We start from the raw sequence: 13,965 nt of genomic DNA on the forward strand, positions 1-13,965 counted from the left end.
ATTCACACAAGTGCAATATGTATTTTATCCCTTTTGTCCATAAACTGTTGCGCTGACTTTTTTTCCCCTCTCCACAGTCTCTTCTGATGAAATGAGTGTGCGTGCTGGCCAGGGCAGTGATGAGGTACTGGTTTCACAGGCTGTTTGGGATTACCTGGCTGCAGCTGGGCGGCCCTGGCTCATCGACTTCCAGCAAAAGCAGGGAATGAGCGCTGGTATCGTTAGGCGTGGAGAAAGAGGGGGCTGCTGCGCGGTAAGGCTGCAGCCGGTGGAAGGCTCCAGGAGCGCCAGAGCTGGACTAATGGATGGAACCATCTCCAGTGAGACACGAAAAGCCTTCATTGACTTATGCCGTTGTGCCCGTAAAGAAATGAGCAAACTGGAAGGGGGGCCTAAAAGGAAGAGAACTCTGCTGCCCTGTGTGGCAGTCCTGGAGCCCAATGGAGAGGGGAGCCGGCTTCAGCCTCTTCCTCCTCAGCCAAGACGTTCCCAGAGACAGCAGCAGAGGTTCAGGAAACCTGCCGATGAGGAGGCCTGTGTTATGCTCCACGAGGCGGCACAGAGAAAGGATATGGACTCCAACTTGGCATCTCACAGTGAGACAGAGGACACCAAAACGTGTTCAATCTGCATGGGGGACATAGTAGAGAAGACTACCCTAGATATGTGTGGTCATTCATTCTGTCGCTCTTGCCTGGATCAAGCCTTTAAGGTGAAGAAAGCGTGTCCTGTGTGTCGGCTTGTGTACGGCCAGTTGATTGGGAACCAGCCCGCCAACGGTACAATGATTGTAGAACGAGATCCTGATCTGGAGCTTCCGGGTCATGAAGGTTTTGGATGTATCTGCATCATCTACAGCTTCCCTCCCGGCCTGCAGGCAGTGAGTACACACACAGCATGGGCCACTCACTTACTGGAATAATTGATAATCATGAAAGAATTGAAACTCACAGCGGTTCTAAATAAATAATACAGATCATTAAACACAGACAAAAAAATAAAATAAAAGTTTAACTGATGTCTGATGTCATGTTTGGAGGTAAAACAGGGTTGTTCTTTAATCGTTTTCCTGCCTCCATTCACAAATCCTAGTGTCAAGATGGGGTGTGTAAGTGCCCTATCATCTAAAGTACCCCCACTAAATACCTGACAATTCTTGTATTTATTTATTTTAGTTTATTGTGAGGAAGGACACTAGACAAACAGTTATTGTTTGTAATCATGTTTTGGTGAGTTTATATCTGATTTTATTTTGTACAACAGCAGTAAACATAGCCTGTATCCATGGGTACTTTATTAGTATAGTAAACCCCCATCATTATATTGTAAATACATGCCAAATTAAGCTTAGAAAAATGAAGATTGTCCCTTTAAGGAATCAAGGTGTTTCCCCTCCCGTCTTTCAAACAAGCACTGCAACTCTGCAGTGGTCTTCTGTGGACCGTTCCTGGAGGAGCTGCATGTCAAACGCACATTTCCAAATTGGTGTGATTGGACCTTTAATGAGCTGTAGCCCAACAGCTCTCTGTACAAAGACAGAGTAATGTCATTTTAATGTGTACATGCATGGAGCGTCCATGACGAGCAGTTATGTTTTTAAAATCTCGAGTGTCGATTCTCGTTTGTTTTTTTCTGCTCGCCTTTAAATTGCTTTCCTCTCTTGAGTGACTTTGAATTAATTCACTCCATAAAGTTCAGGAAAATATCTTTTATAGTATTTTATGCATTTACAACATTGCTGACTTCTGAATTAATTTGTCAGCCCAGAACATTGTAGCATACAGCCACTTTGTAGAGTACTGTCCTGTGGCACCATTACAAGGACTGTATATTATCCTTGACTGCTTGTAAATGCTACCAGCTCTAAAAACTAAACAGGAATGTTGCATCCACCCTCTTTTTAGAGGCTTTCAGTCTGAAAAAAACTTAAAATGTTTCATAATTTTGCGTGGTTAAATCAGTAGTATCTATTTCAACCCCCCTCCCCCTGACTTAAGCCAAGGTCTTTCAAACTTCAAGTCCTCAGATTGTAATGGAAGCTTATATTACACATTTGTAGTCCAGCACGAGACAATTCTAAGATGTCAGCTTTACAAATGATTTGACAGGCTCCTTAGTGCTTCCCCTGACAGTTACTGTAAACTAACCCATGTTCTGATATTGGAGTTCCCTTTACAAGGAAATAGACAGCTAGCAGGTCAGAATGTCCTACAGGTCTTAGAATATGTTTTTTTTATTTCAAGGTCCACGATTCAAGCTTAGTTTTATTGTTTTGTTTGTTTGAAATGTGAGGAATTTAAGCACCCCTTAAAAGAGGAAATAAATAACTTATTAAATCCATAAAAAAAAAACACACACACACACTTGGAAGGCCACTACTTAGAAACAAAGTTTATACAGCTAGGCATACTGTAAAAGAAAAGGACCATGGAAACAGTAAGTAGTAACAAAGTGTCCCAGACCCAGAAAGATAAAGTGTTTGTTTTAAATAAACAAATGCCTCATTAATGTGTCTTAACTCCTTTGTTCTCAAACAGCCAGAACATCCCAATCCAGGGGTCCGGTACCCAGGAACAGACCGTGTGGCCTACCTCCCTGACAGCCCCGAGGGGAACCGTGTGCTGGGCCTGCTGCGCCGGGCCTTTGAACAGCGCCTTATCTTTACCATTGGTACCTCTATGACTACGGGCATGCAAAATGTCATCACCTGGAATGACATTCACCACAAAACCTCAATATGGGGTGGGCCTCGCTGGTATGTACAACCTTTTACCTGCAGGTGATAAACCACTTAGAATTTATGTGTCAGTAATTTCAACAACTTCACTTCTAATATGTATAAGTGTGTATGTTAGCTGAGATATGGGTTCTGCACACTCAAACAACTTTTACTAAGTAAGCTCATTAAAAGGATTGATGTCTCTTTAATTTCTCCTGACAGTTTCGGCTACCCAGACCCTACCTACCTGGTGAGAGTGACAGAGGAGCTCAGAGAGAAAGGCATCATGGCCGACTGACAGCATGAAAATGACGGACTCTTCCAATACTTTCCGAGAGCCCTTGTGCTGGACATGACTCGGCCCCAGGTTGTGCTCAGAGACTGCCCTAAAGGATGTCTGAAGACAAAGCCCTCAGCAGAGAGGTGTTCAATGCTGCAGAGTCCACCTCACTACAGTACTTTTCCCTCCGTTTGTTCTTTTTTCCCCTCAAGACTTCAGCTCGGAAGAAAATACTCTGAGTGCAGTGCACTCTTGTGTTGTACAATCCTCCACCTGTCGCTGTTTGACAAAAGGATGGATATGTGTTATACTTCCTTAAGAGCATCATGGTTTGTGTGAGTTCATGGTACTTATATATTATTATTTAGTTAAAAGTTTAATGTTATAAAGACACTTTATGTTATATACATGATGATTTGAACTCTGGGAAGTTTTTTGTTTATTATAAGCACACATTCTTTGTTTTACCTCCACAGAAAAGTTTGTTGAGTCTCTAATTTAATCGTTCCTAATTACCCGTAGTTAGCCTAGTACCTGGGTTATATAGGCTTCAAAAGAAGGAATTAATTTCCTGAAATTACTGAAATCTAAAGCACTTAGTGGCACTTTTTTGCATCCCCTGTGGAAGAGTGTTTGCAACAAACAGGTTTGTGCAGCCATAAGCTAAAGCTTGGAGGCTTCTAGTTGATGTCAAATAGCTTGAGGCTCTTCATTTGTGATTTTATTTCATCCTCATTTGTACTGAAATAGGATGAATGTTTACCAATGCTTCATGGCAGCACCTTTATTGTACACATGAATACTTATACCGTTTTTTTTTTTTTATATTATTTTTTGACTGTCAGTTGTAGTTTCAAGATGTCTCCCAGGTGTTGAGCCCATTACCTCTGTTCTAAGTAATGTGCTCATCTAATTACCAGATTTATGATGATGTCAAATATAAAGGGCATACAGACCACTTAAACCAAATCAACGGCACAAACGCTCTGAGAATAACTTTGCCTCTGTTCCTAACAAACTTGGAGATTTACCTGCTAATGTTCTCATTTAAAATGAGGTAACTTTTGTCAATTTGTTATCTGAATAGATAATCAAAAATGCACAGTAAAAAGAAAATACAGACAAAAATGTTGCGGAAACACTTGATCTGATCTTGGATGGGGAATTGATCTAATTTTGTCGTGCCTTTCTTATATTTACTTTTGATAAAAGTTAAGCATGATGTTACTAATGAATGGTTTGCAGTTTGGGCATTTGTTGATGTTATTTGATTGCTAAGAGCATTATGTTTGTAGCCATACTATCTGGCTTTTAGTTCAAATACTATACATTTCATTGAATTATAAATAATATCTATTAAATAAGCTTCTCCTGCATCAACGTTTTTATACTCCATACGATGAAAAAACAACAGACCTGACAAAGCTGTATGTATAAAAGTGCTTTGCTAAGTGTAGTAACTTACTTAGCTAGTCGAACATTTGTCATTTATTTAACTGCTCAGATCCATACATCAGATACCCTTTTGTGATGTTTCCATATCCTTTGTATTTTAGTTAAGGGACCAACTGAAATACTTTTGGGACACAGGATTGTAGTTTACTCAAGCTACCGTGCAAACATTTCTATGCATACATGTCGAAGGAGGAGCCAGGAAAATGGAGAGTTGGAGAGAATAAACGTATAACAAAAGTGATTGTTAAGGAAAAGTGAGTTTTGCTTTTCTAATTTTGTTTATTTGTACTTTGTTGATATTCAGAATAATGTTCTTTACATTTTAATACTTGAATAAAAAGTTATGTTTGACTTTGTGTTGGACATTTAATTGAGGCCAAGAAAGCAGTTGCAATACAAGGAACTGAAGATCAAACCTGTGTGCATTTGGAATCAGTCGGACATGCCCTCTGAGGAAGATTTTATATTCCCTTTACCCCATGTATCTGTAATAGATTTATATGTAATACTAAGACAACCTTGTGCCACCTAGTGGGAAACGTAATGACTGCAAAGTTACAAGACCTTTCAAATAACTCATTCTATATACTAACTACATTTTTTGTAAGATATATATACTAATGAGTGTTATAGTGCCTCCAATTCATATATCGCATTATCACACAAACTGGTATGAATTAGACGTTGGAACGTTTCCTCACTGCTTCTTTTGAATTAGTTAACACCCAGTATATAGTCCTAAAGGCCAACTTTGTGCAGCAGAAATAAATTCAAAGTCAAAAGTCAAATGTTAATGGTCTAGCTGTTTATGGTGGTAATTGTAATGTTAAATGTAATTATAAAATATTTAGATATGTAAATATATACAATAACCCAAAAAAATTTGAAATTAAAAGTTAAGTGAATACAGAGGAAATATTCTTAATTGTGACTGGTATCATCTAGGAACATTTAAATGGCCAATCTTCTCTAATGACACAGTTTCCGAGCCTTTTCAAGCCATATTAATGTCCAACCAATCAGAAGTCAGGATTGGAACCACTTCCTGAAATGTACATCACCCAATGAACTGGTACTTTCCTTATTTTGACGTCACACATGTCTGAACGTCTCCCAATGTGATTGCAGCCATACACGGAAATACAACGAAGGCGTGTTTGTCGTCGCATACCGGGAAAATAATGGAAAACACATCAAATAATCACCCTGAAGTAGTCCCTGAAGTTAAGGAAGACTGCCCCATTTGTTTGGACCAAATTAAAGGGATGAAATCCTTAAAGTGCCTCCACTCATTTTGCTCAGAATGTATCGACTTGCTATTCAAGCTGAAGCCCGCTTGTCCAATATGCAACACTTATTACGGAGAGTACAGAGGTACCCAACCGGAGGAAGGCACCATGACGGTGTCCCGCAGCTGGCAGCGCTTACCTGGCTTTGAACACTGTGGAACAATTGTCATCCAGTACAGTTTCCCAGCAGGGATTCAAGGGGTGAGGCTGACACTTTTAACTCCAGCTGTAGTAGTCAAATTAACATTAATTTACTGACAGTTGCATGAAATGCCAACTGTCCACCAGTGGGTGCTGTTGTTTGTTTATGATTACATTTCAATAACCCTAACATCTGCATCCGATTGGCTATTATCAAAGTGCCTCTTCTTCACCTCTCAATTAAGAAAGAGATTCATTTTATGTACTTTGTTGTAAAGAAACTTGCATTGTGTAAAAGTTATGTGAGAATAAGCCAACAAGGCAGCCCATAAAGGATAAAGATAGGCCTATTTGTATTGTTAAAAAATGTTAACCCAACTTTTCAAATGTTATGAACTTAACTGTTCTTTTGAACTTAAGCAGTCCTATTGGCATTGTCACGCCGTGTATATAGGTAAGGAAGCTAAAAAAAAAAAAAAAAAAGAACAGAGAGGTAGCACCATGATGCATTTGAGCCCAACAATAACTAGTTTGCTCCAAATGCAAATCACAGCCAGAATGAGGAGGGGATTGTTCTCCAGGAGCAAATTAGAAAGTTTAACCAAGCAAGGGCCTATTCACTGTGCCTTCAGGGCCCCAGCCATTTCTGTGGGTGGGCCTGAGTAGGCTAAATATAGTAAGATACATATGCTTCAGTAAAGTAAACTGTAGATCACTGTATAACTTGTTTTATGCTACTTAATCTCACAGCCTGAGCATCCAAACCCTGGAGTGAGATACAGCAGGACCTCGCGTACAGCCTTCCTGCCAGCCTGTGAGGAGGGTGAAAAAGTCCTGAAGCTGCTGAGGAAAGCCTTCGACAGGAGACTGACCTTCACCATTGGACGATCTGTAACCACTGGCCTCAACAATGTCATCACCTGGAATGACATTCACCATAAGACCAACATGGAAGGTGGTCCACAAAGGTAAACACATTATTGTTGAACTGATATCACGTTCCTGTTATTATGTTCCTGTCTTGTTGGATATAATGTAGAAGTTGCAACATGCAGGAAAGACAAGAAATCCCAGTTTTATATGATGTCTAATGCTTTTTGAATATAATCTTATCAGGTACAGATGTAATGAACGCAAACCCATACATACAGTATGCATTAAAGGCCTTTATAACTAAGGGATAAAGAAACTGCAAACACAAAAAAACAACACAAACAAATACAGCCACCTAAAAACCATTCAAATATAGTAACTTATTGGAAGAAAGGTGACGCACAATACAAATGATTTCTATGTATAGAGTGCAGCATTGAGTGGACAAACAAGTAAAGTAAATACATGTGTGTGTCTTTGAATGTGAAGAGCAGCAGACACTTAGAATGTTTCTATCATGCCACGTGCAATTGCATAATAAAGGTAATATTGTTTTTTTATTTTGCCATGGCAAAGGGACCAGAGAACATTTCCTACTCTTAGTATAGTTTGTGATAATCATCTTTATTGAAGAGTGTTTTTATTCAGCAAGTAAAACTTCCTGTTTGCGTCTATAAAAAGTACATTTGAGTGGTGAGATTGTGAAGTGATCACTTTTGGTTCTTTTCACATTTCCAGTTTTGGATATCCAGACCCACATTATCTGTTACGGGTTAAAGAGGAACTTCGTCTAAAAGGAGTGACCGAGGACGACTGACGGGTGAAGACAATCAGAACACTTCTTCAAATACTTTTATTATTAGTATTATTATTACGTTTCTGATTCAATTCCTGCACTTTTTCTAACTTTAAGTTGAAAACATGTTTAATTGTTTGCACTTTTGGAGTTATAGAATCATGTTATTGAGACATGCTGGCTTGTAAGTTTTTTAAACTGTCAGTTGACAATGTAAAAAAAAAAGATATAATCCGTAAGATCATTTGTAAGGTTAGTGAAAGGGGTTTAAGTCTGATAATCAAACTTTACTCACGTTAATAAACCAGATATAATCTTCTATAACACTCGTTCACAGATCTGGTAACTTAACATCAAATACCTTTTTTGAACCGTTAAGAACTTCACTTGTATCAAAGAGCATCAGTGTGCACACAGCTCAGCACAAAAAATCCCCCAAAAAAACAACAACACACTAATCAACACCCAAAGTGCAACTAAAGGGCACTAAGTAAGTGGAGCTTGTTGGCCATGACAAATGATGTGTACAAGCTCAGCAATAAATAATTCTAAATGTATTAAAAGCATGATTAATATATCATAGATAAATGTTATGAGAGGTTTAAAGAGTTGTGTTAAAAATAGATGAACAAATAGATAAGCCATTCATAAGCCTGATGGATGTGGGCACAACACTTGTCTCCCTGAAGGTGAGAGATCTGTATCTGTGGCCGAAGGGGAGAAGGTTGTAGTGCGTGTGTTGTCTGAGGCTACTGTATGTGTTGTCACTTTATTTTTGTTCTCCTCTTGTAAACACTGATTAGTGGTTCCTGCTGCCGTCCGATTATCTTACTGCTCGTGTTTAATGGACAGGGACCCAAACCAGGTTGAGATTCTGAAGGTTAAAACTGATTAAAAAATAAAACATTTGCAGAACGCTGTCAGGACTCATTGGTGGACTTGAAATTTGCGGCGTTTTCTGAGGAAGAGGAGACGCTGCTGGCCCTTGGAAAAGATGGATGTGCTGTTTGGTTTGAAGCTGAGCCTGTGATCCATTATTGTCTCAAGGTATCTGTATGATTCAACCCTCTCTATGGGCTGGCTGTGGACTGACAGAGTGGGGACGCTGTTAAGTCCTTTTCGGAAGTCAACAAGTTCTTCTGTCTTGGAAGTGTTAAGGTCAAGACAGTTCAGCCTGTACGAAGGAGTCTATGTCAGCCTGCAATGATATCGCTGAGTTGGTTGTCCATTAGAGTATTTAATGTATGTTATGATGATTACAGAGCCTTCGGCTCCTGTGGAGACTGTCTTAGACAAAACGAATGTGAGGCAGAGCAGGTGGGAAACAACTTCACTTGATTTGCTTTACAGTTGACAGAAAAAAAACAAAAACAATAATCCTGAGGGTTAAGTTGAGGAAAACACAAACTCTGACAACAAATCTAAAGCCAGTTAGCTGTATTGTAAAGTATTAAAAGGGTTCATTAAAGTTTCCTCAGGAAATATTGTATTTGAGATGGTCAGTGTTTTCTAGATAAATGATTAAAGGGTATATACTCTCACATACCTCTGTTAAACTAGTCATTGATCACTGGATCATGACTTCCACATATAATGCCACTCTACAAAGACAGAAACTCCTAAACATTTCCTCATAAACTATTTAACCAACCTCACAAGCCTTTCCACCTTTATCATCTGAACTTCATAAACTGACAGTGGCCTCACAAATCCAGGGATTATTCCAAACTGCAAACACTTATTTTTAGGTCAAAAAAAAAAGGTACAAGGCTTCAGTGCTTTGACCAGTCTCAGCTGTAGGATGATAACTGTAGTCTAAAGTCTGATTTTAGACTAAAGTTCACACAGGATAGACAATGTGAGGTTTTGCGGTCTCTCTCCATCGTCCTCTCTCATTATCTCAGCATTCTAATTGGTCAGAGTTTTCTACAAGTTGACCTCTATCTCGAACATTAACTGCTGCAGAGCGGGTTGGGTGTTCAGCATGAGTTACCATGGCAGTTTATTCCCGTAGGAAGTAATCCACCTACATAGTACTATAAAAACAGAGTTAACCCTGAAGTTACCTTGACGATCACAAAGGATGGTCCTTTTTTACGCAGGTTGTTGTTGTTGATCATAAATTCTGCCTAATCTAACATATTATCTCTTCACACTGGGCTGGGCTTGACAACTTTGCCACTTCTTCCATTAGACCCCCTAAAACACATCTGTGGCATGATTCATGTGCTCTTCTCAATTTACTAAGAAGGGTGGGATATCGTTGAAAACTGCTCAATACCTCAAAGTCAACATACTGTATTAACAGAAATGTCATACAAAAAGGAGTGAGATCAGACGTGACTGCTGTGTGCATTAAGTTCCATTAATTCAAAGTCAGCTTTTAGTTCTTCCAGCCGTTGGCCACTAGAGGGAGATGCTCACCTCAAATAAGCCTGTGTTAGCATCCACTTGTTATGCAGCTGTACCTTCATTACAGCCCAACAGTGGCACAGCGCCTCCCAAACCTCCTCACACCAAGTCGATGAGAGGAGAAGATCATCCTCTGTAGATGATGAGTCATGTGCTTTTATTATTCTTCGGGAAGTTAGCAGCAGTGACTTACACTGTTTGTATGGTTATCACCTCGCGTTTAACTACACGGTACAATGAAGTGGTCATCACTGGCTGTACAATAGTAGTACAAATACTGTTAGAGATTATACAGAAGGACACATTTTCAAATTAAAGGTTGAAAAAAAGCTAAATAATTCAAAAGTTTCCAAGCAATACCAGCACAAGTTAACCAGACATTTTCACAAGGAGATGACTATGGCTTTGTTTTTTTAAATGCAGCCCTCACAAGCTTTTATTTCTCTTCTCTGGCCGTATGAACAACACCCATTAACAAATTACAACTGAATAAAAATAATGCTACCAGCTGACCAGTTCTGAGTTGTAGGATCAGGGAATACCTTTTACCCCTAGTTACTCATATTTCATCAGAAAAAGTGCTTATGTGACCAGGCAGTTACTGGCCTGGGCCTCTTTGGCCCATTGGTGTTTAGCTGCTGGGGGCATTTCTGTGGCTTATAGGATGCCAGGGCATCTGCTGCTTTCAGAAAGCAGACCAAGACCCATCTGGTCAAACGTAGCATTCTCTCAACCTCCCCCCTTCTCTCTCATAATTCATCAACCCAGCCCGAGCATTTCATCGACATCCCTTTCCTCTCTCAGCCTTTTGACCATTTCTGATTAGCTGACTTTAGTTTACGGGCTTTTTCTCCAATCATGTTCCTGTGTGCTGTTCTGTTTCAATGGGAAACTTGGACACATGACTTGGGGACAACTTGGGGTTCCATATTAGCATGTCGTTTACATAGTGACAGACTGGAAAATCGCCCTTCTCAGAAGAACAGATTGTGGAAAAGAAAACTGGAGCAATGAACGTACTCAACAGACAGAGAGGATCTTTTACACTATGACTAACATGTCTACAACTTCAAAATTCACTTTCACTTCAATGAATGTAACCTACATTTGAACATAAAGATATAACATGCAGGAGAAGAGCGTTTCCAACAGAAATAAAACCTTTACTCTGACTTTATTTCTTCAGGCATGTTTGGTATCATGACATGTGCTGCTACGTCAAATTAAGGTTAAATAAAAAATAAAAATAGAAAGTCCACAGGCTTATGTTTGATTAAAATAAAAATGTGACATTTGATTAAACTAAAAATAAAGTGATATGAGCCTTTATTTTCTAATTTACATCGTCACTTATAATAATTAAGTCCATAACCTTTTTGCCTCAGTATCTTACATGCACAGCTGGACATAAGGGTGCAGACGGAGCTCGATATATAAGTGTGTATCAATTAACATGTAGAGCAGTATTGCTGATGAATTACTCACACAGCCATTGAAATAGCTAGTGACAAGCCTCCCATATAAAATGGATTGATGACAGAGTGGGAATGAGGTCTGAGGATTAAGAAAGATGCTTTTGTAGCTTTCTCGGGCTCTAAAAATAGAACCCCAACTCTCTGGGTGTGACGAGACTCAAGGAACACACACGGAAAATGCATACCCATCAGACACGAGATGTGCACTGTTGTGGGGATGATAAGAAAATCATCATGTGACAATGCAGAGCTGTTGTCGTCGCCCTCTCTCCCTCCTGTGCTCCTTAATTAGAGAGGCTGTGGCTGTGGGGAGAACCCTGGCACATCACCTGCCTGCCTGCCTGCCTGCCTGCCTGCCTCCTCATCCTCTCATCCTGCTGCCACAGGCACCCAATCTTAGACGAACCTGTCTGAGGATCATCTCGAGTAGACGTTGCCTATGTTTGCATGCCTTTGAAGCTATATTTTTTTCATCTTCAACCTCTTTTAAATACGCATTTGACAGGGATAAAGGCAATCTGCTTCATGGAATTAATACTCTTTATATATTGAAATAATAATAGGCAAACATGGATATTTTAGGCTGTTTGTTTGTTCGGTGCATGGACAGGATGAGGCTTTGTGTGACAGATTTTCAGCCCACACCGCCGCACCGCTGACATGCTCATTCACTGGGCCCAAGGCTGTTTGCTTAAGAACAGGGAAGTGACTGTGGGTGTGTGGGTGCTTGTACTTCTGTGGCTTTTGTCTGTGCGCCCTTGACTGCATCTGTGCATACAGTACACAAGGAAAGACACTAGTGAACACTTGTGTGAGTCTGTGTCTGTATGTTAAGGCACTTTTTCACGTTCTGTTGTCTGATTTGTGGGTCGAGCTACACGGCTTATTGTCTGCCGAAATTTAACAAAACAGACACTTTCTGCTTTCTTTTCTCAGTGACTGACAGATTTACTGATTTACTTCACCAACAGGATACAACAGCAGAGCTGGGCACTTCTTGGCTCAAGCTGTTCGTCATTGCCTTCTCCTGGATGGGAGAATAGCAACTCCACCATCTGTCCTCTGTTCAATACATTAAAACAATTATCTATAGCCTCTACATACTTTATCAGTGTTGTTATCGTGTATTCATCACCCTAACATGCAGGTTTTGTGTCTGCATCGAACACTCTGTAGTCATGTTCATGTTAAAACTGCAATTGAAATATTAGAAGAACCAAACTAACCCCTCCTGTCTGCATCCTCAGCCTTGGTATACACTTCCACACTGCCCGTTGTGTGAGCAATTAGCTTTGGCTGTCATGGCAACTAGCTCGACCTTTTTATCGTTTTACAAACAAGAATCTCAACCAAGGTCAGTCTTTCTTCTGAACATCTGCAGCAGTTGTACAGAGTCTTTGAGGTGGAAAACTGCTCCTTTTTAGTCCAAACAGACTGAGGCCAGCAGCAAACTGTCGTTGTGAAAACGCTGGCCATGTCTGTTCTGAAAAGTCTCTCACCAAAGTGGTGTTGGGGTTTTTTGGAAAAATGTTTTTTATTGGTGCACCACTTTTTGTAAGGTGCTAAAGCAGCCAGCTCCTCTTTATCTTCAATCAGATGAATCATCAAGGCGGTTGTTTAAGCGAATGTAAAGTACATTCTGTTGTGTACGTTTTAAATGAAGAGTCAGAATTGCATGGATTTCCTGTTTGGATTCCATCCTCATGTATTCACGCTTGTACTAGAGGAGGACTTATGCAATCTGTGTTAACGTTTGTTTCAATGTTGCCAAGAAATGGTCATTATTATTTCAACGGTGTTCCTAGGAATGATCCTGTGCACAAGCTTTTAAGCCTTCACATTGAATATGGACTCGCGCATGAAAAATGTGTGCTTGCCCAGTTGTAGATTGTATAATGCTGAACCAAGGAATATGATGAAAACGCTTCCTCTGTTGCAGCTGCATGACATTCTTACAGTTATTGTGGTTTGTATGCATATTTTATTCACCCATATGTGACGTAACTATTTCTTGTTCTGGAGCATTCGTGCAGAGACCTGATCCAGATCCTCAGACGATTAAACCTGCAGATCTGCCAGACCAAGGAATGCAATCTCAAACAAGTGAATTCTTTTCTTAATGTCTCAGGGTGAAGTGTGGGAAGACGGTTATGCAGCGAGCACCTGTCCTCACCTGTGGTTTGTTGATGAGGAGACGTCACACTTCCACAGGGCTTAGCTGGAGCTCTTACAATTAACAAACAGAACAGCTGCACCTTATGGTAACAAACAGCACACTCAGCGGTTTATCAGCAGAGTAAACAGAGAGCTTAATCATGTCAGATAATTATAGCAAGACTTGACTGTCTTGTGTGAGTAACCATTGCTGCTGCAGCATGTCCTCCTTTGACACATAAATCAGTGTGAGTCATAACACATTTACATATTCTTAGCCTAACTGGTGTCCCGGTTTCAGGAAAAAAAACCCATTATTTGTTGGGTTATTACAATCTAGTACAATAACCGACAAGAAGAAATAAAGCAGG

General features: G+C 40.0%; 2 protein-coding genes across 10 annotated transcripts in view; both read left to right on the forward strand.

Moving 5' to 3' along the window:
• Window positions 1–4,805, forward strand: part of LOC306834143 (putative E3 ubiquitin-protein ligase DTX3) — a 71,852-nt gene extending 67,047 nt beyond the window's left edge. For all 7 annotated transcript variants that reach the window (XM_079359939.1, XM_079359938.1, XM_079359941.1 and 4 more), the window contains 3 exons: window positions 78–880; window positions 2,538–2,755; window positions 2,942–4,805. In XM_079359939.1, coding sequence (XP_079216065.1) covers window positions 78–880; window positions 2,538–2,755; window positions 2,942–3,017 — 1,097 coding nt within the window. In that variant the 3' untranslated portion in view covers window positions 3,018–4,805. The remainder of the gene's footprint in view (window positions 1–77; window positions 881–2,537; window positions 2,756–2,941) is intronic.
• A 752-nt stretch (window positions 4,806–5,557) lies between these two features.
• The window catches only part of LOC306833752 (putative E3 ubiquitin-protein ligase DTX3), a 35,706-nt gene continuing 27,298 nt past the window's right edge, over window positions 5,558–13,965 (forward strand). The window contains exons 1-4 of one of the 3 annotated variants that reach the window (XM_079359247.1): window positions 5,558–5,944; window positions 6,635–6,852; window positions 7,496–7,577; window positions 12,412–12,471. In XM_079359247.1, the coding sequence (XP_079215373.1) occupies window positions 5,636–5,944; window positions 6,635–6,852; window positions 7,496–7,574 (606 nt within the window). In that variant the 5' untranslated portion in view covers window positions 5,558–5,635 and the 3' untranslated portion in view covers window positions 7,575–7,577; window positions 12,412–12,471. Of the gene's footprint in view, window positions 5,945–6,634; window positions 6,853–7,495; window positions 8,480–12,411; window positions 12,472–13,965 lie in introns of those variants that run through there. The other 2 variants (XM_079359248.1, XM_079359246.1) reach the window with 2 other exon arrangements.

The sequence above is a fragment of the Symphodus melops genome, assembly GCF_947650265.1.
Source record: "Symphodus melops genome assembly, chromosome: 13".
NCBI classification, from domain to species: Eukaryota; Metazoa; Chordata; class Actinopteri; order Labriformes; family Labridae; genus Symphodus; species Symphodus melops.